This window comes from Myotis yumanensis, unplaced genomic scaffold, assembly GCF_028538775.1.
Source record: "Myotis yumanensis isolate MYYU_CA2020_CCGP unplaced genomic scaffold, mMyoYum1.0.hap1 SCAF_1, whole genome shotgun sequence".
NCBI lineage: Eukaryota > Metazoa > Chordata > Mammalia > Chiroptera > Vespertilionidae > Myotis > Myotis yumanensis.
Window position 1 is genome coordinate 59,717,438 of NW_027223752.1, and position 17,162 is coordinate 59,734,599.

At 35.3% G+C, this 17,162-nt stretch overlaps 1 protein-coding gene and 1 non-coding gene across 5 annotated transcripts in view; both read left to right on the forward strand.

The window, feature by feature from the left end:
- Nucleotides 1-17,162, forward strand: part of CCPG1 (cell cycle progression 1) — a 49,708-nt gene that overhangs the window by 25,900 nt on the left and 6,646 nt on the right. For 2 of the 4 annotated variants that reach the window (XM_070422261.1, XM_070422241.1), the window contains exons 5-9: nt 803-1,007; nt 2,982-3,077; nt 4,802-5,053; nt 10,903-11,024; nt 13,382-14,790. In XM_070422261.1, the coding sequence (XP_070278362.1) occupies nt 803-1,007; nt 2,982-3,077; nt 4,802-5,053; nt 10,903-11,024; nt 13,382-14,790 (2,084 nt within the window). The remainder of the gene's footprint in view (nt 1-802; nt 1,008-2,981; nt 3,078-4,801; nt 5,054-10,902; nt 11,025-13,381; nt 14,791-17,162) is intronic. The other 2 variants (XM_070422267.1, XM_070422250.1) reach the window with 1 other exon arrangement.
- On the forward strand, nt 10,274-10,380 carry LOC139000067 (U6 spliceosomal RNA). Its single transcript, XR_011469517.1, has one exon. It is a non-coding gene; the product is annotated as a U6 spliceosomal RNA (small nuclear RNA).

Consider the following 17,162-nt stretch of genomic DNA (forward strand, 5'->3'; position numbering starts at 1 on the left):
TTTGAGTCCTGCCTTCTGTCTCTCATCTTTCTGCATTTGGCATCTAGTATAACACTTATGTAAGCCATGAAAAGAGTATTAACAGTTACACATGTTCAGCCATCATAAACAGTTGAACTATATAGAAAAACACAAAGAACAAGTACAAGTATTATTATGACTAATACCATTAGCAGACAGGAAAAGACAGTCAGACAAAATGGATTCAGAGTTTAACATCAATCCATAGGTATACAGGCCTTGTTGATGTATTGGTATATAGTTTGTCTAATTAGGTTACATTCTTGAATTATATTGAGAAATTAAGCTAAAATCAAGGTCAGTTTTTAATTTGAGAACAAACTAAATCTTATCCTTTAGCATTTACCTGACTTCTAGATAAAACTAGATAGCTAGATGATCTTTACATGGCATAACTGTTAAAGTTTATTGTATACATAACCAGGAAAATTTCATCTGTCTTTTAATGGGCTCCCTGACTACACATAAATAAACCCATGGAACCGGTAAGAAATCCTCTCCTTTCTGTGTTCATTTCGGTTGTAAAGGTGGGCTTCTTAGCTTTTGCAGCCTACAAGGAGTTGTCAGTAGTTAGAGTCCCCAAGGAGTTTGAAGGGGTTTTCATACTAAAAGATGAAGCTACTATTGAGTAATCCTTTCCTATTAGACAGGATTCATATCTTTTATTTCAAGTCCAAATTACCGTACTACTTAAGTACCATTTTACACTTTGAACGGTGTAGAAAAATAAGGCCCTTAAATAATTGTTGAATTTACTATCTTTCAAATTATGATTCCTCAGGGAGAGGAAGAAAAGTCACCTGAAGACAATGTTTCTTTTGGAACTGTCAGTGACGATTCTGATATTGTGACCCTTGAGCCACCTAAGTTAGAAGAAATTGGAAATCAAGAAGAAGCCATAAGTGTTAAAGAAGCACAGAGTCCAGAAGACTTTAACATGGGCTCTTCCTCTAGCAGCCAATACACATTCTGTCCACCAGAAACTGGTAAGAACTATACAAAGAATACACTGATAACAGACGTACAGACTCCTATGACCATATTTTATATAATGACTTGTTTTATAATCCTAAATCTCAAGTTTTGAATATTTGAATTAAACTCAAACATTTTTATAAAATTTACTGTTATATTTAATGTTTTCCTAGACTCTAGGGCCTAGAGCACAGTCTTTTGCTGTAACAATAAATGCCATCTCTTATTAAGTAAAAGACCAAAAAAAAAAAAAAATGCTTTAAGGAGGAGGTTTGTTAATGTCTCAAACACTCCTTTTGACGTATTTTAGATCTTTAAGAGTGGAGATTGTGCCATTTTGCCTAAAAGCAGGAGAATGTTGAGATTTCTACCTACAATGATAAAAATTTTATATTGTAAAAATAGTGAAACTTCTTTCTCTTCAATTATTAGTCATTCAACAAACAGTTACTGAGTGCTACTATGTGCCAAACAGGGCTCAAACAGCTGGCAGTGCAGCGGCATCCCAAAACCCTGACCTTCGGATCATTCATTTTAGATTGAGTTATGAAAATGTACCTATTGTAAGTCACGTTGTTAATGCAGTTAATGTCTATTGTTCAGACAGAATCATTTGGAGGTTAAAATGTGAGTTACTGAACTAATTCCCTCTAAAATTTTTTGGCTCAATTTTAGGGACATATAACATCTTTCAATGTGGTATAACTATTTAGACACAAATTACTAGAAAATACAAGAAACAAACCTGTAATTAACCAACAGTTATTAACCCACAATTATAACTTAAGAGTGATTTATGTGAGACACCTTGGAATACTGCCAGTGATTCCAGTAATTTCTTAATTTGATGCAGAAACAGGAACATGTAGTATCTATTTTAGATCATTTCTTTAGATTTTACCATTCTTTAATATTTACATTTGCCAAAATCAGACAATGGAATTTTTATTCAGTTTAAGTTAATAAAATGTTAAGTAGAGATTTTTTAGTTACCTCATTTAATGAGTTATTTTCAACTAGTGTTTCAATAGTTTGACTATAAACAAGAGCTTGAAAACACTTTATTCAAAATGTTTAAATACTTATGAGATGATCTTAGTGATCAGAGAGAAATTTTGGTGTTGGCTAGAATAGGGCAAACGTAATTGATTTTAGAATCCATTTTGGTCATCGGATTTTATTTATTAAAATATAGGATTCATACTTTTATATATATTCAATTACTTTTTTTAAAGGCTGTGGTGGTTTAATCTGAGAATATTAGTAGGCCAGAAAAGGTAATTAAATGAAGTAGGAGTAGTGGAGAAGGGTCCAAGCAGACATTTAAGAAATTGACGCTATACATGCTGTTACTTTTTTTCAGATACTTGGACACTTCAGAGCACATTATTCTAGTTTTAATCTACTTTCTAAATTTGGACTTCTTGGGAATTTTATAGATTCAGTTAAGAGGTATATTTTATTAGGTGTTTTTATCAATTGCTATCCCTTCCAAAGGAATTACTTCAATAAAGAACATGTTAAAAATAATAAGTTACATTGGACTATGTTGAAAATACTACATATACTAGTATTTATCAGTTGCCCAGAGTTTTTGTTCTCTTTGCCTTATCCCATATTTTTCTCGGTTTAATTTCCTCCTACCCTATTGCTTATTTTGTTTTTTTCCTTTCTTCATCTGTGTTGGATTTCAACTTCAGTTTTTTTCTTCTTCTAAATTAAATTCTTGTGACAGTAATCCCTTGTTTATGTAAGAACACTCCTCTCCTTCTCCATATGACTCTTTCCTCCCCTAAGAGAACAAATTGGTAGTTGTAGAAAAGTTTGTATTGTATATGTTTTTTAAAAAGGCATAATTGTTAGATTCTGATGGAGCACAAATAATAATGTTAAATGATAATTAAAAGTATTTTCAATTCTCTTTTTTTCCTTTTATTCTTTATAATAAAGCTTTATACATCTTTTTTCCTGTTTATTCACAAAAGAAAGGTGGTGGGAGAAGCTGTGGAAGATTCCTGAATGCATAAGGGCATGGGATGGTCAGCTGAAACACCATGTTCCTAGCCAACTCCTTTTCCAAGGTGGTGTGACTAAATCTATCAGCTTTTCTAGAGCTGAGTGTGCCTAGTCACATTTACTACTTACTTAGTGCTTTAAAGATATCTGTTGTCAGCTATGATACTCTAAGCAGGTGTCAAATTTATTTTGTGATAAAGCTGGCTAAGCTTATTGCATGCCTTTGCATTGCTTGCATCTTGGACTGTGGGCCAAATTAAGCTTTAAAAGACTTATAAAAATAAAAATACTTCAGCTATCATATGTATGGGTTAAAAAGATGGAAGCATTAGATAAGGATGTACATTTATTAATACCGGTTAGGCTGGTTTACTTGGAATATATAATGAAGTCCGTATGTTAATGTAGAATTGAAAGTTTATTAAAGGAATTTTGACTAAAGGTTTGTTTTTACATTGACCCATCTTAATGTTGTCAGAAAGTCTGACTTAAATACTCCATCCATGATCATGAATGCCTTTGTATTATGTTATGCTTTATTTAAGTCTTCCTTTCTTTCTCTTTGTCCAAGAAATGTAACCTCACAGCTGAGGCGGCGGCATCTTGGAAAAACTAGTGGTCAGGAATAACCAGATAAACATGATGGGCATAAGGGTCATGAACAAAAGATCTCTCAGTAGCTTCTGTATCACTAAATATTAGGAATATTCATTAGTGCCTTCTGTCTTTGTGTATTTCGTTGTAAATGTGAAAGTTAACTGAACCCTCCATAATCCTCCTTTAAAAAGTATTGCCTAACCTAGGTTACCAGCTTTGCTTTGGCATGGATAACCTGCCTTCTGAAGAACTGTTTTGCTTTTTTAAAGCATGAATGTTTGTTGTTTTGGAGCTCTGTGTATCAAGTTCAAGCTCACATTTTATCCTTACTTTTAATGCTCTTTTTCTTTCTAACTGGTCAGGGGGAATTTCAGAGTCACGTAATTTTCTGTCAACATATAATTTTTTGATAATATAAAACTGTGTTAATAAATTATACATATGAAAAACTGAAGATAATTTTTCTGGTGTATATGTTTTCAGGACCTGTGATTTCTTGTGAATTTTTTTAAAAAGTTATGGTTTACTATTCTTTTCATAAAGGAGCAGCACCAGATTAGTCCTTAATATCGGAGATAGCTATTGTGTCACTTCCTCATGCTGACATATTTACTAGAAGGGTGAAATTAATAGCCTTCTAGTAAGAGTGGCAGTTGAAGGGAAGGGCTCATTTGACTTCTGGAAATCTGTGCTTAACTAGAGTGCTCTGAACCTTGATTATGGACTCATAGAATGGAAGTGAAACTAGAAAAATACCAAGGAACTGCTTGTATATGTCCCTGTGTTCCTTAAACAGTTGAGCTTAAATTGAAATGGAAGAGATACAGGGTGTTTTTTTTCTTTTCTTCTAGAAATAGTATTTGTTTATAGCTCTACTATCAAATAAATTTAAGAGACTATGAGAATGATTGTTCTGATGGTATAAACTATAAGAAAGGTTTAACAATAAAGCAGCTAGACCTTCAAAGGCACAGGATATGATTAACAGATTCTTGTGTATCACAGTTGAAATATTTTATGTTTTGGCATTATGTTCATAACCTTGAAAACTTGAGTTCATGTTGTGTTGTTTTGTTTTTGGCTGTCTTATGTAAAAGAAGCATGTAGGGATGGCATTGATTATTCTAAATCATATATACTAGGGAAACTTTTATAAAAATTTTAAATATTTATCTACTTTTTTTTTTAATAGTATTTTCATCTCAGCCGAGTGACGACAAATCAAGTAGTGATGAAACCAGCCATCAGCCCAGTCCTGCCTTTAGACGCCGCCGTGCTAGGAAGAAAACTATTTCTAGTTCAGAATCTGAAGAACGACTGCTCGCTGACCAAGAAACTGAACCCTCTAAGGAGCTGGGTAAACGCCATTTCAGTAGTGGCCTCAATAAGTGTGTTGTACTTGCTCTGGTGATCGCAATCAGCATGGGATTTGGACATTTCTATGGTAAGTAATTGAAAATTTGTTAAACAAACTGATGGCTTAGGGTAGAGACACTAAGAGTGAGGAAAGCTCATATATTTAATGACAAAGCTATTTTTACTTAAAGTAAGCAGTATTTATTTAAGAAATGTAAGGATTATTGGCATGTATTTTTTTTATAAGGAAAAGATTAGAAGATTAAAAATCTGAAATGCTTACAATGAGGTAAATAGTTTATTTTAGAACCACAATTAAAGTACTTTGAACTCTGACTTTATTAGGAGGATTATCTAAATCCCAGTTGAAATAGTTACAATTGAAATGTCAATAATTGGTGCTCATTATTTCTGCCTTCAGGTTTTTTGTTTTTGTTTTTTTGTTCTTGCCTTCAGGTTTCCCTCAAGCCATATATATATATATATTTTTTTTTTTCTTTATTGATTAAAGTATTATGTGTCCTTAGCCCCCCATTGCCCCCACCCCCACCCCTCCACTCATGCCCTCGCCCCCCTGGTGTCTGTATCCATTGGTTAGGTTTATATACATGCATACAAGTCCTTCAGTTGATCTCTCCTCCTTACCCCCACCCTCCCCTACCTTGTTAACATTTGTAGTTTTGTAGTTTAGCATTACAGTGTACTCTGTTCACTGTTAATCTTGTTAGTGTTTATGTACATTGATTATCTTAATGAAAAGCCTGTGAAAGTCTCTTGGGTAAAAAGAGTAAGGACTTCCATGTGGTGTTATTTTTCATTTGGGAGCCCAACCATTGAATCTTTTTTACCCTCAATATTTTAATATGTAATTTGTTGATCAGAGAGAGGAAGGGAGGAGAGATAGAAACATCAGCAATGAGAGAGAATCACTGATCGGCTGCCTCCTGCATGCCCCCTATTGGGGATCCAGCCCACACCCGGGCATGTGCCCTGACCTGGAATCCAATCGTGACCTCTTGGTTCATGGGTCAGTGCTCAACCACTAAGTCACATTGGGTAGGCCAAATATGAAATCCTATTTAAGGTACTAGAGGCCCAGTGCACGAATTCCTGCATGGGTGGGGTCCAGCCGGCCCGACCCCAATTGGGGCCCTATCAGGGCTGGGTCGACTAGGGGGAGGGGCCATGGGCAATTGGTCGGCGGGGGGTGATTGTGGGTGGGACCAGTGTGGGGGAGGGGCTGCAGGTGGTTGGCCAGCCTGTCCTGCCCCTGATCGGAGTGGGGGGGGGGCTGATCGGGGTGGATCTGGCTGGGGGGAGGGAGGGGCTGTGGGCTGATTGGGGTGGTAAGGGCCTATCAGGGGTGGGGCTGGCTGGGGGGGAGGGAGAGGCTGTGGGCTGATTGGGTGGTGAGGGCCCATCGGGGGCGGGGCTGTCTGGGGGAGGCGCTGCAGGAGGTTTGCCAGCCGGCCCCGCCCCCAATCGGGTGGGTTCACTGGCCACTCTGGACATCATAGCTACTGGTTGTTCTGGTCGTTACTGCATTCTGGTCGCTGGCTTTTATATGTATAGATATACGAATTTGCACAATGCTGAGAGTGAGAACTGAACAGTCACACACTGCTATATTAGAATTAAAACAAATGTCTTAGATCTTGTCAACAAATTTTAGTTTGCCTTATATTAACTACTTTTAGGATTTTTTTTACTACATAATCCACAGTTTAACTTTCTGAAGTATCCCTGTTTTGTTAGTTCCTTCTACCAATGTGTTTCTTATATAAAGATTGAAGAAATACTCCATGTTGATTTGTGGAAAAAATACATTATTCAATGTAGTAGAATGTGAGGTAACTTACTGAAGACAGTCAATACTTGTTTTAAGTTAGAGTCAGTAAAATGTGTTTCTTCTTGTATTTAACTTTATATTAATAAAAATAAGTAATTACACTCCTGCTTGAATTTATTATTGAAATACTATAATTTGTGTCCTTCCTTAAAATTTGTTGTGATGAGATTTGACTTAACTTTTTTATTATCTAGCTGGAGCATATGTGTGAATATATTTTATTTTTTGAGCATGATTTTTTCCCCCCACAGGTAAACCTGGAGGTAACAAAGGAGAAGGTCATCTTAATCTTTTTTCCTACTAAAAATAAAATTAGTAATTTAATGTTAATCCAGATTCCATTAAAACCTCACCAATTGCATGAACTTTTAAGTATTTTGTAGAAAGACCAATTTAGAGAGGAGTGCTTTCAAAATTGAGAAATTACTGCCATTATTTAGGATTTGGGTCATTTGTAAAATTTACTTTGATAATTATATTTACTAAAACATTTTCCTGTACTTCTTGAAATTAACTTTTCAGAATATGAAAAGACTGAGTAACATAATATGAAGAAGGTTTATATAGTAATAAGACTGGCTCAGTGAACATACAAAAACTTACCTGAATAATTATTACTTTTTCAAGATCATTATTTAAACTACATCACATTTTTAAAAAATTCTGTCACTGATCTCAACACTTTAAGAGCTCTTTAGAGTTGACTTCAGAGCCAGTTTGAATTTCTCATGTACCATGAAGTCAGTCATTGTACACCATAATCATTTTCTTTATAATCATTTTTTTAAAAATACATGTTTATTGATATCCGAGAGAGAGAGAGAGAGAGAGAGAGAGAGAGAGAGAGAGAGAAAAAGAAACATCAATAATGAGAATCATTAATCGGCTGCCTCCTGCACACCCCCTACTGGGGATCGAGCACACAACCCAGGCATGTTCCCTGATTAGAAGGAATCATGACCTCCTGGTTCATAGATTGACACTTAGCCACTGAGCCACACCAGCTGGGTTGTTTGATAATCATTTAACAAAAACATACTACTAAGAGAGCCACCCAAAACATTTACCAACTTTGGCTTTATATAATTTTGGAGTTTCAGACCTATCCTGGAAGGAAGAGAAAAGTAGTTTGAGGATAGTAAATTAATGTACTTACAGGTATTTGTGACTGCTTAAGGTTCTGAAACTGCTTATAGAGGTTTAAAGAAAAATCTTCATATATGATGCACCTATCTTCCTTTTCTTTGTTCATAAGCTAGCCATATTCTAAATCATTAGTGAAAGTCAGTTGATTCAGTTTTCTCATGAAGTTGCTTTAAGTATTGGTAGGCTGCCCAGCTCTTGAACAACAACATAACAGAATATAAGTAGGTACCACATTATGTAGAACAGACAAATTATAGCTCAAAGGCTACACTTACTGAGTCATCCTGGAGATGGTAGGATTTGAGGTGTGTTTGGTCTTAATTATGCTTATGCGAAATGGAAGGAAAGTGGAACATTCCTGCAATGGAGAGTCTGATAACTTGAAAGTAAACTTGCTGGGTTTGGGAGCAGTCTGCCTGGACTAGAGCAGAATTGATATTTAGAAATAATGGAGTGTAAGGTTGGACTCTGTGGGATGCTGTTATATTGTAAAACATCTTGGAACTTGGTAGGAGAGTTTGATTTATAGAGTGAACTGATGGCAATAATTTTAGAGAAAAAGTGTAGGAAAGAAAAATGGTATGAGGAAAATTAAAACAGTCATTCGGAAAGTTTTGTAATTTAGATATTCAGTGACCAGGGCAGGGGTGGGCAAAGTTTGTGACTCGAGGGCCACAATGGGTTCTTAAACTGGACCGGAGGGCCGGAACAAAAGCATGGATAGAGTGTTTGTGTGAACTAATATAAATTCAAAGTAAACATCATTACATAAAAGGGTATGGTCTTTTTTTTTTTTTTTAGTTTTATTCATTTCAAACGGGCCGGATCTGGCCCGCGGGCCGTAGTTTGCCCACGGCTGGACCAGGGCCTTAATTATAATGATAGTGCATATGGAGAAAAGGTTAGTGAAATAAGGGATATTGAACTAGTAATGGAAAAGACAACTTTGAGCTAGGAAATGGAGATATTGGTGGTTTGTTTTTTAAATTGCAGTAAGTATGCTACTGCTTTACTTTTGGAGGTGGGGGTGTTAATGGGGAACAGTTTTATTAGATGATAAATAAATAGATGGTGAGCCACTTTGGTTTGTTTGTTTTTACCCAACTTTAGAATGGTTTAGGGCAACAGTTAAAGTTTTAGTTTATTTTATTTTTATGAAGTTGTCCCCAAAATTGTGCCCAACAGGCGGCTGGAAGCTCTGTTGAGATTGGTAGAGAAGTCTTAACAGCAGTGACAGCAAAAACTGACAGTGGGTTATTAAGATTAAGGTAAATAGGCTTGTACCAGAAGGCCAAAGATTATACTTTGAGCAGTAACACTTTATAGTTAGGCAGCTGAAGATGTGTATGTATGGGGGGAGGACCAAAACTTCAGGGAGTGGCTTCCACCTCACTTTTGGAAAAAAACCAAAAACCTAATTGGTTGAAAAAGTCCACATAAAGACAGTCATCAAACATATGCTATGTAATAGTACTGCCAAATCAGATATCAATACATAGTTTTAGGTTATTTTCCAGTGAGCGAAGGAATTCATCCTATTAGAAGTTTGAAAAGAAAGATTTTCAGTCACTCTGGGAATTAAAGATGTATTTATTTCAACAATTTTAAAAATCTGAGATTCTTTTGAGTAATACTGAAACAAATTTGCCATGCTTTTATAAATTAGAAAATTTAAAGAAAGAATGTAAATCCTAACAGTATCAGCTGTTAATTGGTAACAGTTGTCTAATTTGGCAAAAGTTTTTAGTGTTTTTCAAGATGTATTGAAGAAACTAAAAATTAATTTGTAAGAGAAGAAATACTAAACTGTCATTACATCCTTTCATTACAAAACTCTGCGATATCTTTACACAATGCTATGCCACTCAGTAGATATAATATTGTCAAACACGTTTTGCCTTATTTTTTATTTCGTGGTGTTTTTTTCTCATGCATGAAGCATGTAGCAGCATGTGAAAATGCATGTCTTTGCAAATTAACATTTTATATTTTCAAGGTGAAAATAGATAGCATCCTAGTTGGTTTAAGATCCCTTTATCACTGCTGGGATAGGGATAGTGATACTTCAGTACAGACCTAACCAATGCAGTCTTAAAAGATTTGGGCTTTGAATGGTGGATAATCACAGCCAGTTATTTTCCTTGTTATACCTTTTGGGTTTGTGTTATATTACTTAGGTAAAATATAGTAAGAAAAAATATAAATTTTTGTTTTTCCTTATAACCTGTCAGTAGACTTCATGCTTGCTTTCTCTTTATGGGGGAGTGCAGTACTTGATGTACTTCAGAGATCCCTCATAACCAACAGGCCTGAGTGCTCGCTTTGGCAGCATGTATACTGAAATTGGAACAATACCGAGGAGATTAACATGGCCCCTGTGCAAGGATGGCACTCAGATTCGTGAAGCGTTCCATATTTTGTGCAGTGCCCCAGTGGGCATCTTCACACACTTTCATTAGCGTGGAAGAAATATGAGTCAAAGCACAGTGTGTGGCACTCAGAGCAAAATTGTGACTTTTAATTATAAAAGAAACGCCCAAAACCAGACCTGAGTGCCTTTTAGAGTAAGATAAAAACATTACATAAATTGTTTACTTTGTTAGGGTAGTGTGGGCTGCTTGTTTTAATCAAAAGGATTGTGAACCACCTAAATGTCCCTGGTATATGAGAAATAAAACAAAAAATATATTAACCTATTTGGCTTGATCTGTTATATTAACATTGATCTACCACGATTTGATGAATGACAGCGTGAGATTTTACTTATTCATTCTTTGTTTATTATATATTGAGAATGTTTATAGAACTGAAGTGCTGTTATTTTAAAGGAAATGATCCTATCTTGATTAGTTAAATATATGCAGATTAAATGTTTTCTTATGTTTCAAAATATTGGTAATCATAATATGTTATATATCTCTAATAAAAATGTTCATTTTTAGGCACATTTCAGGTTCAGAAACGTCAACAGTTAATCAGAAAGATACATGAAGATGAATTGATTGACATGAAGGACTATCTTTCCCAATGTGATCAGAAACAAGTCTCTGTTACAGATTATAAGGTGTGTACTACTAAACCTATATAATAAAAGGGTAATATGCAAATTGACCAAATAGTGGACCTACCAGAATGCCCTCAGCCCCTTGCCCCAGCCGGCCCCGCCCCCCATCACACAACCCCAGCACTGCCCCTGATCGCCCCCCCACCCCAGCCAGCCTGCTGGCTGAACCCCACCAGTGCATTCGTGCACTGGGTCTCTAGTACATTTTATAAAAATTGTTAACCCATAATATGCTGTTCAGATATAGTTATAGTATAGATTGGTAAATCAGTAATATTAATAATTATTGATTGAATACTTTTTGTGTCTTTGTCACTTTTGTGAGTACCTCACATACAATATTTCTCATTTCTCATCACTACCCTTTGAATTAAGCAAGTGTTAACTTCACTTCAAAGACTGGAAAGAGATTCAAAAAAGCTAAGTAACTTTCCCAAGGCTAGCAACTGGCAGAGCTTAATTCTGACTTCGAAGATGTTAGTCCTAATCACTTATATTACAATTAACCTATCTTAAATTGATATTATATATAACATTATTATTAACTGTATTTTTACAGAGCTGAGCAAAACATTTTCATTCAGTGAGAAAGAGGAGTGTTTGTATCTTAAGCCCTTCCCTTGATCAAAGAAAATAAGCCAGTTTTTTTCTTTTAAGGTTTCTTGTTAGTTCTGATGGAAGAGAGAGCATGTTAATATTTTCCTAAAACTCACCTAACTCCAGCAGGACTGTGCTGTTCATTTTGTCTAGTTACCTAACACATTTGTGGGTTATGAGGACCAGCAGAATAGCTGGTCTCCTGTTTAGTTCTTTCCTGAGAAGGGTGTAGGGATTATAGATAAAATCAGGTTAGGAAAATAAGCTATTCTATTTTTTTTTCAATTCCCCCAAATTTCCTTTATACTTAATTTATGTATTTATCCCGGCCCATAAAGGGTTCTGATTATATTTCTTCTGAAGACAGAATACCACATTTCAGGGAAGGACTACTAAAGTTAATTGTAAATAGTGTAGTTTTCCCTACCTGGTCAGAGGATATTTTTAAGAGTAGGCATTTTCTTTCACCATTATGGTTTTTGGTTCCCTAGGCCACTGGCTTTTAGGAGACCTGCCCTGCATACATCTTTACTGAGTTAGTTCTTGTAGAGCTTTTGTCTCCAGTTGTTAAATGTGGTTTGAATTTTGAAGATCTTCATGGAGGACCTGCTAATGATCTACTTACCAGTCACTTAATTCAAGAATATACAGTTTACTGGATAAGGAATGTTGTGCCTTCTAGTCATTCTGTGGCTGCCTCTGCCTATGCATTTAAAGATATGTCTATAATGAAACTTTAAATTTTAATTTGTTCTCTGAAGAGTCATAAGCCAGACAGTGAAATAACCATTTCAGGTAGTTATTTTTCAAGTGGAAAATACTATCATTCTCTTAAAGGACTTAAACATATACATATATATATATACACACACATATATACATATACACATATATGTATATATGTGTATATATTTGAATATATATATTTATTTATTTCAGAGAGGAAGGGAGAGGGGGAGAGAGATAGAAACATCAATGATGAGAGAGAACCATTGATTGGCTGCCTCCTGCATGCCCCACACTGAGGATTGAGCCCGCAACTAGGAATCGAACCATGCCTCCTGGCTCCCAGGTTGATGCTGAACCACTGAGCCATGCTGGCCCGGTGAACATGAGTTTTTTTTTAAATCAAGGGTGTTGACCTTGGAGTTATATAGCTAATCTGATTAGTTTTTTCAGATTATTTGAATTTGGGAGAATTAGTTATAAATGTTAGCAAGATTCATTCTGTACTTTTAAGGGCAAGAGAAATTATATGATTTATCAGAACTTAGAGATGTTAATTTACATAGGACTACGGTGTTTCAAATAGGATAAAGATTATTGAAAATTTTTTCCTTCAGAGAGTGCAGTATATATAAAGAGAATTTTTTGAAGCATGAAGTCATCTCTCACTTTAACTTTTTTATAAAAAATAATCTCCCTCACACAAGGATCACAGAAGCCTTTAGTCCTGCCTACATTCTCTCTAGGAGCCTTCTCATGAGAGATTAGAATCCTGTAGTCAACAGATAGGAGGCCTATTTCCTTTTCTCCAGTAAGGATTTCAGATGACTATGTGAAACTCATGGACACAGACAGTACGGTGGTGAAGGCCTGGGGTGGGGCGGGATCCAGATGGAGGGAGGCAAACGGGGGAAGAGAGGGGCATCTGTAATACTTTCAACAATAAAGATTTTAAAAACTATATGTCTTAAAGATTTAAATTTAGCTTTTAAAGCACTTGCCATTTTTCTTTCTTCTCTTTCACAAAAATTTAGTCATTGAAGGAAAACCTTGCAAAGTGTTGGACCCTTACTGAAGCAGAGAAGATGTCCTTTGAAACTCAAAAAAAGAGCCTTGATACAGAAAATCAGTATTTAAGAATATCTCTGGAGAAGGAAGAAAAAGCATTGTCTTCATTACAAGAAGAGTTAAGGAAACTAAGAGAACAGATTAGAATATTGGAAGATAAAGGGACAAGTACTGAATTAGGTACTGAAAACCAGAAACTTAAGCAGTATTTGAAAGAAGAAAAGCAGAAAACACGCAGCATGCTCAATCAAAGGGAGACTTTATTGGCAGAAGCAAAGATGCTAAGGAGGGAACTGGAGAGAGAACGACTGAAAACCATGGCTTTAAGGGTGGAACTTCAGCAGTTAAGCTCTAGGCAGTCAGATGGCAACCCAGATTCTCCCAATGTTTTGACAGAAAAAAAGGAAGTAGAAATCTTACGGGAAAGACTCACTGAGCTGGAACGGAAGCTAACCTTTGAACAGCAGCGTTCTGATTTGTGGGAAAGACTGTATATTGAGGCAAAAGATCAAAATGGAAAACAAGAAACTGATGGAAAAAAGAAAGGGAGCAGAGGAAACTACAGGGCCAAAAATAAGTCTAAAGAAACATTTTTGGGTTCAGTTAAGGAAACATTTGATGCCATGAAGAATTCTACCAAAGAATTTGTGAGGCACCACAAAGAAAAAATTAAGCAGGCTAAAGAAGCTGTAAAAGAAAATCTGAAAAAATTCTCAGATTCAGTTAAATCCACTTTCCGACATTTCAAAGATACCACCAAGAATATCTTTGATGAAAAGGGCAATAAAAGATTTGGTGGTTCAAAAGAAGGAGCAGCTAAAAAACCAACAGTTTTTAGTGAATACTTACATCCACAGTATAAGGCTCGTACACAAAACCAGAATAATAGAGGCCCTGCCATGCAAAGAGAGGGAAGGAAAGAAAAGCCAATTCACTTTGAAGAATTTGGGAAAAATACAAATTCACAGAAATGCAGTGCTGAACATGGCTGTAGTGAAAATTATAATTCTTTCAGAAAGTCTTGTTCTGGTGTATTTGAGTGTGCTCAACAGGAATCCATTAACCTTTTTAATATGAAAGTGTCCAATCCTGTAAGGATAGATGAATTTAGACAGTTAATTGAAAGGTACTTATTAGAGAAACTGGATAGTTTTCATCATTGGAAAGAACTTGATCAATTCATCAATAAGTTTTTCATACATGGTATCTTTATACATGATCAGAAGCTCTTCACTGACTTTGTTAATGATGTTAAAGATTATCTTAAAGACATGAAGGAATATCAAGTAGATAATGATGGAGTGTTTGAGAAGTTGGATGGATATATATATAGACACTTCTTTGGTCACACTTTTTCCCCTCCATATGGACCCAGGTCGGTTTACATAGCACCATGTTATTATAATAGTTTTTAACATTTATAGATTGGATAGCATTTTATTATTTGATAAGTTTCTTGGATGTTACTATTTGTAAAGTACTTATACAAAAAAAATAGTGCTATTTGTAAAAGTACTTTATTGCCAGAGAATTTAGAATAAATTAAATTGAAAGATATAATTTCAAGTTAATAGCTATTACAAACTGAAAATTTCATATAATCAGTTTGACTTATGCCAATAGTTTCATTAGCTTATTTTGTTTCTTTTCATTTTAGTGTATATGAAAAGGTAATCACCTTAAGTGAAATTTTCCTTTAATCTTTTATTTACTCACTTTGGGGAAGCTAGGAGTGAACAATTCAAATTAAATTCTGAAGTCAGAAGGGCTCACAAGTAATGATTTGGATGTCCCACTTATTTTCATTTGTCTATTCCATTTGCCAACTAAATTACAATATTTAATACACTTATTACAGAATTATTGTAGTGATATGATTAAAGAGGCAAACTTGACAAGCCACAAGTTCTAATGTGTGTGCTTTGTACATAGCTTCTAAAAATAACTATCTTTTGCTTATCACCTTTATATTCAATAATATAAAACTTGACTAATCTTCAAATGTTAGCTTTATTTTTTACGTTTGAGATAGTTATACAGTGTCCCAAAAAACATGTATACATACTTTAACAGCTGATAGCTCAGTTGATGTTTCTTTCTTTTTAGCCAGACTAAGCTTTGAACAAATAAAATTTATCCAGTAGGCTTTTTTTATGAGGATACATAAAAGATAAAGTTTACGGCACAAAACAGATGAATTGAGGGCACACAAATAGCGAACAAAATGATTCTTGATGTTTGCTTTTCCATTGCTTCGAGTTACCAGCAGTGCCTGGACCAGAATGGTCATCAGTTTGAAAACAGGCATTGACAAAAACCATTCATTTCTGTAAATTCTTTTAAATTTTTAAAATGAACTGTATATTAATAAATACCATCTTTATAATCATTCAAAGTGTGTATACATTTTTGGGGGACACCCTATATATCTGAATAAAAGTAATGTGTCTGTAAAATAATGAGACTGGCGTCATTAGTCATTCAGTGAATATCTAGTGCTTATGCTGAGGAAAGCGCTGTGAGGCTGCACTGAGGAAACAAATGAACAATTCTTGCTGTGAAGGAGCTCACAAGCTTTTGAGAGAGTCAGTAACTAAACTTTTTAAAACTGACTTTTGAAGGAGAAATGAATTTGCCAAGCAGATAGGTATTTGGAGATGTGACGACATGCCACTTTAGGGAGGCAAGATAGTGCTGGGGTATGAACAGAGACAATATTTAGCTCACATGAAGAGCCACATTTTATGCTCAAGGATGTGCTTTATGGCATTTTGGATCACTGGCAGTAGCCTGTGGGATTTATTGGAAAGGATGAAGCTAAGGTGGTTTTTAAAACAATACAGACATGAACGGAAAGGGGGAGATATTTGAGTAATACATAGTAAAATTAGTGGTGTTTCTTGTGAAAGAAGTAGAAAGCAACAATTTCCAGATTTCTGGGTTAAGGTTTTGAGTAAGGGGAATTGGAAATGAGTTGTGCTTGGAGGAACCTATTGCCATCTGAAGAAGAGGATTAGTTGGCCATTAGTCTAGCCCAGACTGTGTGTGTGTGTAGTCTAGGCTGGAAGTATTTATCAGACTCCTGGGGAACACCAACATATGAGGGGTTGTAGGAAAAGAAGGCTGAGAATGACAAGACCAGAGAGTGGCATCATGAGCATCCAAAGATGATCTCAAGTAAAAAGAATATATGTGTGTTAACGCTTTTAAAAAAAAGGACTAGATTTCTTGGATGGGGAATTGAGTGGCCATGGATGGCATTATGGACTGTTTCAAGGGAAGTAGTGACAGAAGCCTGGTGGCATTATGGACTGGTTGAGTAGTGACCAAGCCTGATTATAGAGAGAGAGGAAACCAGTAACTGTAAACGGGTTAACTTGAGCTGTAAGAGGGCAAAGAGATTTTGTTTTGTAAGTGATACTAGTATATAAACATAATTCTGCTGAGGGATGAAGCCAATGGGGAGGGCTTGATTTTTTTCAGGAAAGGAAGAAATAGTGGAAACATCTCATTATTTTATTGTCACATTTCTGGGGTGGTTTTTTTTTTTTTTTTTTTTTTTTGGTCTTTTTTCTATAGGATAAAAGTAGACAATCTTTCTGGCATGGTTATACTATGATTATATTTCAGATTAACACCCTTTCTCAGTGTTCAGATAATAGATTAGTGGAGAAAAACATTTAAATTGTTTTTTGTTTAAATAAATTTAACTCTAACATAGATGAAAAATGTGTTTACTGCTTTCAG